General features: G+C 38.2%; 1 protein-coding gene across 1 annotated transcript in view; it reads right to left on the bottom strand.

Moving 5' to 3' along the window:
• Positions 1-5,493: 5,493 nt before the first annotated feature.
• Positions 5,494-12,747, bottom strand: part of LOC100657525 (general transcription factor IIH subunit 2) — a 48,037-nt gene continuing 40,783 nt past the window's right edge. The window contains exon 17 of the mRNA XM_023545528.2: positions 5,494-6,404. Coding sequence (XP_023401296.1) covers positions 6,373-6,404 — 32 coding nt within the window. The 3' untranslated portion in view covers positions 5,494-6,372. The remainder of the gene's footprint in view (positions 6,405-12,747) is intronic.

Genomic DNA, 12,747 nt, shown 5'->3' with positions numbered 1-12,747 from the left:
TGGCCAGGTATTCCCTACCCCTTTCCTAACATATAGGGGCAGTGTTCTTGTTTAGAAGTACTTTTATGGTGTACCTAGTTCCTCCTGGCCCAGCAATTCTTTTTATAAGAGGTCCAGAGGCCAGGGGAAACTCTTCACACTGCTGGACTTTCTGCCTGTTAGTTCTCCCCCAATAAACTTTACTTTCCATCTATACAATTAATGTTGCTGTGTGTATCTGTCTGTGCCCAGTACACATTACATTTATTCTAGGACCTTGTAGATTTTGTTGTTCTTACACACTTTTTTTGTCTGTTTTTACTATTCCATTTCCTACGTGTTCATTGATGATGTACAGGAGTTCTTCTGATTTATTTATTTATTTTATGATTTTTATTGTGCTTTAAGTGAAAGTTTACAAATCAAGTCAGTCTCTCACACAAAAACTTATATACACCTTGCGGCATACTCCCAATTACTCTCCCCCTAATGAGACAGCCCGCTCTCTCCCTCCACTCTCTCTTTTCGTGTCCATTTCACCAGCTTCTAACCCCCTCTGCTCTCTCATCTCCCCTCTAGGCAGGAGATACCAACATAGTCTCAAGTGTCCACTTGATCCAAGAAGCTCACTCCTCACCAGCATCCCTCTCTAACCCACTGTCCAGTCAAACCATGTATGAAGAGTTGACTTCGGGAATGGTTCCTGTCCTGGGCCAACAGAATGTCTGGGGACCATGACCACTGGGGTCCTTCTAGTCTCAGTCAGACTATTAAGTCTGGTCTTTTTATGAGAATTTGGGGTCTGCATCCCACTGCTCTCCTGCTCCCTCAGGGCTTCTCTGTTGTGTTCCCTGTCAGGGCAGTCATTGGTTGTACTTGGGCACCATCTAGTTCTTCTGGTCTCAGCTGATGTAGTCTCTGGTTCATGTGGCCCTTTCTGTCTCTTGGGCTCGTAATTACCTTGTGTCCTTGGTGTTCTTCATTCTCCTTTGATCCAGGTGGGTTGAGACCAATTGTTGTATCTTAGATGGCTGCTTGCTAGCATTTAAGACCCCAGATGCCACTCTTCAAAGTGGGATGCAGAATATTTTCTTAATAGATTTTATTATGCCAATTGACATAGATGTCAATTGAAACCATGGTCCCCAAACCTGTGCCCCTGCTACACTGGCCTTTGAAGCATTCAGTTTATTCAGGAAACTTCTTTGTTTTTGGTTTAGTCCAGTTGTGCTGACCTCCCCTGTATTCTGTGTTGCCTTTCCCTTCTCCTAAAATAGTTCTTATCTACTATCTATTTAGTGAATATCCCTCTCCCACCTTCCCTCCCTTCCAGCTCTCGTAACCACAGAAGAATGTTTTCTTCTCAGTTTAAACTATTTCTCAAGTTCTCATAATAATGGTCTCACATAATATTTGTCCTTTTGCAACTGACTAATTTCACTCAGCATAATGCCTTTCAGGTTCCTCCATGTTATGAAACGTTTCACGGATTCATCATGTTCTTTACTGATGCGTAGTATTCCATTGTGTGAATATACCATAATTTATGCATTCATCTGTTGATGGGCACCTTGGTTGCTTCCATCTTTTAGCTATTGTAAACAGTGCTGCAATAAACATGAGTGTGCATATACCTGTTCGTGTAAAGGCTCTTATTTCTCTAGAATATGTTCCGAGGAGTGGGATTGCTAGATCGTATGGTAGTTCTATTTCTAGCTTTTTAAGGAAGAGCCAAATTGATTTCCAAAGTGGTTGTACCACTTGACATTCCCACCAGCAGTGTAGAAGTGTTCCAATCTCTCCACAGCCTCTCCACCATTTATTCTTTTGTATTTTTTTAATTAATGCCAACCTTGTTGGAGTGAGATGAAATCTCATTGTAGTTTTGATCTGCATTTCTCTAATGGCTAATGATCGTGAACATTTCCTCATATATCTGTTAGCTACCTGAATGTCTTCTTTAGTGAAGTGTCTGTTCATCTCTTTAGTCCATTTTTTAATTTGGTTATTTGTCTTTTTTTGTATGAGTTTTTGCAGTATCATGTAGATCTTAGAGATCAGGCGCTGATCGGAAATGTCATAGCTAAAAACTTTTTCCCAGTCTGTAGGTAGTCTTTTTACTCTTTTGGCGAAGTCTTTGGATGAGCATAGGTGTTTGATTTTTAGGAGCTCCCAGTTATCTAGTTTTTCTTCTGCATTCTTAATAATGTTTTCTATACTGTTTATGCCAAGTATTAGGGCTCCTAACATTGCCCCTATTTTTTCTTCCATGATCTTTATCATTTTAGATTTTATATTTAGGTCTTTGATCCATTTTGAGCTCGTTTTTGTGCATGGAGTGAGGTATGGGTCTTGTTTCACTTTTTTGCAGATGGATATCCAGTTATGCCAGCACCATTTGATAAAGACTGTCTTTTCCCGATTTCACTGTTTTGGAGCCTTTGTCAAATATCAACTGCTCATATGTGGATGGATTTATGTCTGGATTCTCAATTTGGTTCCATTGGTCTATGTATCTGTTGTTGTACCAGTACCAGGCTGTTTTGACTACTGTAGCAGTATAATAGGTTCTAAAATCAGGTAAAGTAAGGCCTCCCACTTTGTTCTTCTTTTTCAGTAATCCCTTATTTATCCAGGGCTTCTTTCACTTCCATGTGAAATTGCTGATTTGTTTCTCCATCTCATTAAAGAATGCCGTTGGGATTTGGACTGGAATTGCGTTAAATGTATAGATTGCTTTTGGTAGAACAGACATTTTTATAATGTGAAGTCTTCCTATCCATGAGCAAGGTATGTTTTTCCACTTATGTAAGTCTCCTTTGGTTTCTTGCAGAAGTGTACTGTAGTTTTCTTTGTATAAGTCTTTTATATCTCTGGTAAGATTTACTCCTAAGTATTGTATCTTCTTGGGGGCTACTATAAATGGCATTGTTTTGGAGATTTCCTCTTCGATGTTTTTTTTTTGTTGGTGTAGAGGAATCCAACAGATTTTTGTATGTTTATCTTGGATCCCGATACTCTGCTGAACTCTTCTATTAGTGTCAGTAGTTTTCTTGAGGATTCCTTAGGGTTTTCTATGAATAAGATCATGTCATCTGCAAATAGAGATACTTTGACTTCTTCCTTGCCAATCTGGATGCCCATTTATTTCTTTACCTAGCCTAATTGCTCTGGACATCCAAAACAATGTTGAGTAAGAGCGGTGATAAAGGGCATCCTTGCCTGGTTTCCGATCTCAATGGGAATGCTTTCAGGCTCTCTCCATTTAGGGTGATGTTGGCTGTTGGCTTTGTATAAATGCTCTTTATTATGTTGAGGAATTTTCCTTCTATTCCTATTTTGCTGAGAGTTTTTATCATGAATGGGTGTTGAACTTTGTCAAATGCCTTTTCTGCATCAATTGATAAAATCATGTGATTCTTGCCTTTTGTTTTATTTATGTGGTGGATTATATTAATTGTTTTTCTAATGTTGAACCATCCCTGCATACATGGTATGAATCCTACTTGGTTATGGTGGATTATTTTTTTCGATATGTTGTTGAATTCTATTGGCTAGAATTTTGTTGAGGATTTTTGCATCCACATTCATGAGGGATATAGGTCTATAATTTTGTTTTCTTGTGGTGTCTTTATCTGGTTTTGGTATCAGGGATATGGTGGCTTCATAGAATGAGTTTGGTAGTATTCCGTCCTTTTCTATGCTATGAAATACCGTTAGTAGTAGTGGTGTTAACTTTTCTCTGAAAGTTTGGTAAAACTCTGCAGTGAAGCTGTCTGAACCAGGGCTTTTTTTTATTGGGAGTTTTTTGATTACCTTTTCAATCTCTTCTTTTGTTATGGGTCTATTTAGTTGTTCTACCTCTGTTTGTGTTAGTTTAGGTAGGTAGTGTGTTTCTAGGAATTCATCCATTTCTTCCAGATTTTCAAATTAGAGTACAATTTTTCATAGTAATCTGATATGATTCTTTTAATTTCAGTTGGGTCTGTTGTAGTATCGCCCATCTCATTTCTTATTCAGGTTATTTGCTTCCTCTCCTGTTTTTCCTTTGTGAGTTTGGCCAGTGATTTATCAATTTTGTTGATTTTTTCAAAAAACCAGCTTTTGGTCTTGTTATTTCTTTCAGTTGTTTTTCTGTTTTCTATTTCATTTAGTTCAGCTCTAATTTTCATTATTTGTTTTCTTCTGGTGCCTGTGGGTTTCTTTGTTGCTCTCTTTCTATTCGTTCAAGTTGTAGCAATAATTCCTTGATTCTGGGCCTGTCTTCTTTTTGTATGTGTGCATTTATTGATATAAATTGGCCTCTGAGCACCACTTTTGCTGTGTCCCAAAGGTTCTGATAGGAAGTGTTTTCATTCTCATTGGATTCTCTGAATATATTTCATCCTTAATGTCTTCCATAATCCAGTATTTTTTGAGCAGGGTATTCTTCAGTTTCGAAATGTTTGATTTCTTTTCCCTGCTTTTCTTAATTTCCACTTTTATGGCCTTATGGTCAACAAAGATGCTCTGTAATATTTTCCATGTTTTGGATTCTGTTAAGGCTTGCTTTATGACCTAATATGTAGTCTATTCTACAGAACGTTCCATGCGCACTAGAAAAGAAAGCATACTTGGTTGCTGTTGGGTGGAGTGTTCTGTATATGCCTATGAGGTCAAGTTGGTTGACAGTGGCATTTTGATCTTCCATGTCTTTATTGAGCTTCTTTCTGGATGTCCAGTCCTTCATCGAAAGTGTTGTGTTGAAGTCTCCTGCTATTATTGTGGAGCTGTCTATCTCACTTTTTAATGCTGATTGTTTTATGTATCTTGCAGCCCTGTCATTGGGTGCATAAATATTTAATACAGTTATATCTTCTTGCTATATTGTCCCTTTAATCATTATATAGTGTCCTTCCTTATCCTTTCTGATGGATTTAACTTTAAGGTCTGTTTTGTCAGAAATTAATATTGCCACTCCCGCTCTTGTTTGATTGTTGTTTGCTTGATATATTCTTTTCCATCCTTTGAGTTTTAGTTTGTTTCTGTCTCTAAGTCTAAGATGTGTCTCTTGTAGGCAGCATATATATAGATGGATCTTGTTTTTTTAATCCATTCTGCCACTCTCTCTTTATTGGTGCATTTAGCCCATTGACATTCAGGGTAATTATGGATAGGTATGAATTTAGTGCTGTCATTTTGATGTCTTTTTTTGTGTGTTGTTGACAGTTTCTTTTTACCACTTAATTTTATGTGTTGAGTAGATAATATATTGTCCTTTTCTCATATTCGTTGTTGTTGATTTTGTTTCTGCTGAGTCTGTACTTCTCCCTTGTATTTTATTTTAATGAGTAGGATAGTTTGTCTCCTTTGTGGTTACCTTATTATTTACCCCTATTTTTCTAAATTTGAACCTTTAATTTCTTTGTATCACCATATCTTCCTCTCCATATGGAAGGTGAATGATTACATTTCTTAGTTCCTCTTTATTATTTTAACATTGTCTTCTTTTATATACTAATATTGCTGTTACACTGTTTTGAGCTTTTTTTTTTTTTTTAAATAATCCTGCTTTGTTTTTTTGGATTTCCCTGTCTGGGTTGACTTCTAGTTGCTCTGCCCAGTTTTCTAGTCTTGGTTTGATACCTGATATTATTGATTTTCTAACCAAAGGACTCCCTTTAGTATTTCTTGTAGTTTTGGTTTGGTTTTTATGAATTTCCTAAACTGTTTATCTGGAAATGTCTTCATTTCATGTTCATATTTAAGAGATAGTTTTGCTGGATATACGATTCTTGGCAGGCAATTTTTTTCCTTCAATTTTTTAAATATGTCATCCCATTGCCCTCTTGCCTGTACGGTTTCTGCCGAGTAGTCTGAGCTGATTCTTATTGGCTCTCCTTTGTAGGTGACTTTTCGTTTATCCCTTGCTGCTCTTATAATTCTCTTTTTATCTTTGGTTTGGCAAGTTTGATTATAATGTGTCTTAGTGACTTTTTTTAACATCTACCTTATGTTGAGTTCGATTAGCATCTTGGATACGTACCTTCTCATCTTTCATGATATCAGGGAAGTTTTCTGCCAATAAATCTTCAACAATTCTCTTCGTATTTTCTGTTATCCCTCCCTATTCTGGTACTCCAATCACTTGTAGGTTATTTCTCTTGATGGGGTCCCACATGATTCTTAAGGTTTCTTCATTTTTTTTTAATTCTTTTATCTGATTTTTCTTCAAATATATTAGTGCCAAGGGATTTATCTTCAAGTTCAGAAATTCTAACTTCTACTTGCTCAATTCTGCTTGTCTGACTTTCTATTGAGTTGTCTTTTTCTGTATCAAGTTAAGAACTTCCCTTTTGCTCCTAGTGACAATAAAAACTTCTTCATAGTCTTAGTGAAAAATAGAGTCAAATATCATCTCCACATGGCAGGAAGGAAAAAATTTCCTACAGGAAAGGAATTAAAATATTGGGTAGCCAAAACCAAACAAACAAGCAAGCAAATACCCACACAATCCACCACCCAATCTGAAGAGAGGATTTGGTGTTGTGAACTTTAAAATAATACCATTTTCAACATACTCATACATACACACAGTAATATTTTAAATTTTAGCTATTATAGGGCATATATAGTGTTATGGATTGAATTGTGTACCCTCAAAAGATGTTTGTCAACTTGTCTAGTCCATAATTCCCAAACTGTGTGATTGTCCACCATTGTGTCATCTGATATGATTTTTCTACGGGTTGTAAATCCTATCTCTATGATGCCAATGAGGTGGGAATTATTGGCAATTATGTTAATGAAGCAGGACTCAATTTGCAAGATTAGGTTGTGTCTTAAATTAATCTCTTTTGAGATATAAAAGAGAGAAGCAAGCAGAGAGACATGGGGACCTCATACCACCAAGAAACAAGAGCCAGGAGAACAGAGCACCCTTTGGACTCAGAATTCCTGCACTGAGAAGCTTGTTGACCAGGAAAAGATTGATGACAAGGACCTTCCTCCAGACCCAACACAGACAGAAAGCCTTTCCCTGGAGCTGGCACCTTGAATTTGAATTTCTAGCCTACTAGATGGTGAGAGAATAAGCTTCTGTTTGTTAAAGCCATCCACCAGTGGCATTTCTGTTATAGCAGCACTAGATAACTAACAGAATTTGGTACCAGGTGTGGGATGCCTCCAGGCACTTATTGGTGGAGCTACAGATCTTTGGAACACTTGCTCCAGGAGGGCAGACGTGGGCTGCAAGACCCAAGGGGCTAAGAGGCCAAGGAACCAGGAATCAGAAGCTGAAGAGACAAGGAACACAGGAAGCAGAGATGCCTCAGTCTCAAGGGTAGGGTCATGACCTTTGGGGTCTCAAAGGGTAGAGGAGATACTCAAATGGACTAGGGGGATGGGGCTGCATGAAGACACAGGGAGCAGAGTTTCCATTACAGAGGGCCTGGAAGGCAGAGCTGAACCTCAGAGCTGAGGGGCCTCCACTCAGAATCTGGAGAGTGTGGCGAACACCCAGAGTCTGGAGGGCAGGGCCATTGACTAAGTGGTCACAGAGAACAGAGAATTATTTTTAACCTTAAAAGCTAATATAATGTGTTCTGCTGACTTGCTTGATGCCTGTTATCCCTTCTTTCCCTCCAATTTCTCCCATTTGTAACAGAAATGTCTAGCTTGTGCCTGTTCCACCATTGTACTTTGGAAGCAGACAACCTGTATTCTAGATTTCACAGATGAAGAGGAATTTTTGGATTTTAGACTTGAAGTAGATTTAAGTCTTTTGCTATGATATGATGGGGTGAATGTGTGGCAAGAACATGAATTTTGGGTGAAAAGAGTAGAAAAGGCACTCAAAATATGAATGGGGAGGAGCCGCATCTTCAAAATAGAGTCAACCTTAATAATGTGGATGGAGTCATGCTTTCAAGACCTTTATTTGCTGATGTGGCATGATTCAAATGAGAAGAAACAGCTGCAAACATCCATTAATAATTGGGACATGGAATGTACGAAGTATGAATCTAGGAAAATTGCAAGCCATCAAAAATGAAATGGAATGCATAAAGGTCAATATCCTAGGCATTAGTGAGCTGAAATGGACTGGGATTGGCCATTTTAAATCAGACAATCATATGGTCTACTATGCCAGAGATGACAAACTGAAGAGGAATGGCATCGTGTTCATCATCAAAAAGAACATTTCAAGATCTACCCTGAAGTACAATGCTGTCAGTGATAGGATAATATCCATTCGCTTACGAGGAAGATCAGTTAATACGACTATTATTCAAATTTATGCACCAATCATTAATGATAAAGAAGAAGAAATTAAAGATTTTTACCAACTTCTGCAGTCTGAAATGGATCAAAAATGCAATCAAGATACATTGATAATTATTGTTGATTGGAACCCAAAAGCTGGAAACAAAGAAGAGGGATCGGTAGTTGGAAAATATTCCTTGGTGATGGAAATGATGTCAGAGATCGCGTGACAGAATTTTGCAAGATGAATGACTTCTTCATTGCAAATACCTTTTTTTGACAACATAAACAGTGACTATACACATGTACTTCATTGGTGGAATATACAAGAATCAAATCTACTACATCTGTAGAAAGAGATGATGGAGAAGCTCAGTATCATCAGTCAGTACAAAGTGAGGGGGTGACTGCAGAACAGACCATCAATCGCTCACATGTAAGTTCAAGTTGAAGCTGAATAAAATTAAAACAAGTGCATGAGACACAAAGTATGACCTTGAGTATATCCCACCTGACTTTGGATACCATTTCAAGAATACATTTGACGCACTGAACACTAATGACCGAAGACCAGAGGAATTGTGGAATGACGTCAAGGACAGCATACATGAAGAGAGCAAAAGGTCATTAGAAAAGACCAAAATGGATGTCAAAGGAGACTCTGAAACTTGCTCTTAAATGTCAAGTAGCTAAAGTGATAAACGGAGAAACGATTGAAGTTGTCAAGGATTTCATTTTACTTGGATCCACAATCAACGGCCATGGAAGCAACAGTCAAGAAACCAAAATACACATTGGATTGGGTAAATCTGCTGCAAAGGACCTCTTTAAAGTGTTGAAAAGCAAAGAGGTCACCTTCAAGATTAAGGTGCACCTGACCCAAGCCATGGTATTTTCAATTGGATCACATGCATGTGAAAGCTGGACAATGAATAAGGAAGACAGAAGAAGAACTGATGCCTTTGAATTGTGGTGTTGGAGAAGAATATTGACTATACCACGTACTGCCAAAAGAACGAACAAATCTGTCTTAGAAGAAGTACAACCAGAATGCTCCTTTGGGGCATGGATGGCTAGATTGCGTCTTACATACTTTGGACATGTTGTCAGGAGGGATCAGTCCCTGGAGAAGGACATCATGCTTGGCAGAGTACAGGGTCAGCGGAAAAGAGGAAGATCCTCAACGAGGTGGATTGACACAGTGGCTGCAACAATGAGCTCAAGCATAACGACTGTAAGGATGGGTCGGGACTGGGCAGTGTTTTGTTCTGTTGTGCACAGGGTCGCTATGCACAACAACAACAAGAAAAGCTAAAGCATAAAAGGAAAAAATGATGAAGTAAAAGATTTCAAAAAGTGGCTGGAGAAGACAAAATAAAGTAGTATAATGAAATATGCAAAGACCTGGAGTTAGAAAATCAAAAGAGAAGACCATGCTCAACATTTCTGAAGCTGAAAGAACTGAAGAAAAACTTCAAGCCTCGAGTTGCAATACTGAAAGTTTCTATGGGAAAAATATTAAACAATGCAGGAAGCATTGAAAGAAGATGGAAGGAATACAGAGTCACTGTACCAAAAAAAAAAAAAAAAAAAAATTGGCCAATATTCAGCCATTTCAGGGGGTAGCATATGATCAAGAACCAATGATACTGAAGGAAGAAGTCTAAGCTGCACTGAAGGCATTGGCAAAAAACAAGGCTCCAGGAATTGATGGAGTACCAATTGAGGTGTTTCAACAAACAGATGGAGTGCTGGAGGTAGGTGCTTACTTGTCTATGCCAGGAAATTTAGAAGATAGCTACCTGGTCAACTGAGTGGAAGAGATCCATATTTATGATCATTCCAAAGAAAAGTGATCCAACAGAATGCAGAAGTTACTGAACAATATCACTAATATCACATGCAAGTAAAATTTGGCTAAAGATAATTAAAAAACAGTTGCATCAGTACATTGATAGGGAACTACTAGTAATTCAAGCTGGATTCAGAAGAGGACATGGAAGGAAGGATATCATTTGTGATATCTGATAGATCTTGGCTAAAAGTGGAGAATACCAGAAAGATGTTTACCTGTGTTTTAGGGACTATGCAGAGGCATTCTACTGTGTGGATCGTAACAAATTACTGATAACACTGAGAAGAATGGGAATTCCAGAACACTTAATTGTGCTCATGAGGAACCTGTACACAGACCAAGTGGCAGTCATTTGTACAGAACAAGGGGATACTGCATGGCTTAAAATTAGGAAAGATGTGAGTCAGGGTTGTATCCTCTCACCATACTTATTCAATTTGTATGCTGAGCAAAATAGTCCAAGAAGCTGGACTATATGAAGAAGAACTCAGCATCAGGATTAGAGCTCAGCATCAGGATTAGAGGAAGACTCAGTAACAACCTGTGTTATGCAGATGACATGACCTTGCTTGCTGAAAGTGAAGAGGACTTGAAGCCCTTACTAATGATCAAATACCACAGTCTTCACTATGGATTACATCTCAACATAAAGAAAACAAAAATCTCACAACCAGACTGATAAGCAACATCATGATAAATGGAGAAAATACTGAATTTGTCAAGGATTTCATTTTACTTGGATCCACAATCAATGCCCATGGGAGCAGCAGTCCAGAAATCAAACATATTGCATTGGGCAAATCTGCTGCAAAGGACCTCTTTCAAGTGTTAAAAAGCAAAGATCTCACTTTGAGGACTAAGTTGTGCCTGACCCAAGCCATGGTATTTTCAATTGCCTCATATGCATGCAAAAACTGGACAATGGATAAGAAAGGCTGAAGAAGAATTAATGTCTTTGAATTACGGAGCTGACGAAGAATATTGAACATACCATGGACTGGCAGAACAATGAACAAGTCTGTCCTGGAAGAAGTACAGCCAGAGTACTCCTTGAGGTGAGGATGGGGAAACTGTCTCATGTACTTTGGACGTATTATCAGGAGGCACCAGTCCCTGGAGAAGAACATCATGCTTGTTCAGGTAGATTGTCAGCAAAAAAGAGGAAGACCCTCAACAAGACGGATTGACACAGTGGCTGTAACAACAGGCTCAAACATAGCAATGATTGTTATGATGGTGCAGGATTGGGCAGTGTTTCGTTCTGTTGTACATGGGGTAGCTATGAATTGGAACCGAATTGACAGCACCTAACAACAAGCAAAAGAAGCCATACGTACTGTATGATTCCATTTATAAGAAAATGTATAACAAGCAAAACTAATCTCTATCAATAAAAAACATATTAGTGCTACCTGGGTTTGGGAGTCCTGGGGAGTACTGACTACCAAGGGGCCTTCAGAGTGCTGGAAATGTTCTATATCTTGATGATAGTGGTGGTTGCATGGGTGTATACATTTGTCACAATGCACTGAATTGCCCCTTAAAATGAGAGTATTTTATTGTATGTTAATAAGATGGACTATATAAACAGCTTGGCATCAGAATTGGAGGAAGGCTCATTAATAACCTAAGATATGCAGATGACACAACCTTGCTTCCTGAAAATGAAGATGACTGGACTTATTACTGATTAAGGTCAAAGACTACAGTGAACAAGAGGAAATGAAAATCCTCATAACCAGGCAAATAAACATTATGAAAAATGAAGAAGAAATAGAAGTTGTCAATGATTTTGTTCTACTTGGATCAACAATCAACGTCCATGGAAGCAGCTGTTAAAAAATCAAATGATGTATTTATTGCATTGGGCAAATCTGTTGCAAAAGACCTCTTAAAAGTTTTAAGAAGTGAAGATGTCACTTCGAGGACTAAGGTGTGCCCTACCAAAGCCATGGTCTTTTCAGTCATCTTATATGCATGCCAAAGCTTGCAATGAAAAAGTAAGACAGAAGAACTGATACATTTTAATTGTGGTGTTGGCAAAGAATACCGAATATTGAATATACTGTGGACTGCCAGAAGAACAAACAAATCAGTCTTAGAAGAAATACAATCAGAATGTTCCTTAGAAGCAAGGATGGAAAGACTTCGGCTCACTTACATTGGACAGGTCATCAGGAAAGACCAGTCACTAGAAAAGGACATCTTGCTTGGTAAAGTGGAGGGTCGATGAAGGCAAGGGAGGCCCTCGGTAAGATGACTTGACACAGTGGTCGAAACAATGGACTCAGGCATAGCAACAATCATGGAGATGGTTCAGGACCAGGCAACGTTTTGTTCTGTTACACATAAGGTCGCTATCAGTTGGAGCTGACTCGGTGGCAACTAACAACAATAATAACTCAATGAATTTGATTTTTAAAAACTGTAAGTGTATAGACAAATACACTAAAAAAAAAAAAAACTAGAGAATGAAAAAGCAATTCCATGTTTGGGTTTTGTTAAAGTTACCCAAGTTAGTTTTTTTAAAAAGTGCTGTAGAATCCTATCATCAGGACCTGCTTTAGTTACCTATGTACCTCTGTAATATGTTTAAGGCAGTAGTTTTCATACTTTAGCATTTATCATAATCACCTGGAGGGTTTGTTAAAACATAGACTGATAGGCCC

This window comes from Loxodonta africana, chromosome 2, assembly GCF_030014295.1.
Source record: "Loxodonta africana isolate mLoxAfr1 chromosome 2, mLoxAfr1.hap2, whole genome shotgun sequence".
NCBI lineage: Eukaryota > Metazoa > Chordata > Mammalia > Proboscidea > Elephantidae > Loxodonta > Loxodonta africana.
This window is presented reverse-complemented; position numbering and strand designations above follow the sequence as displayed.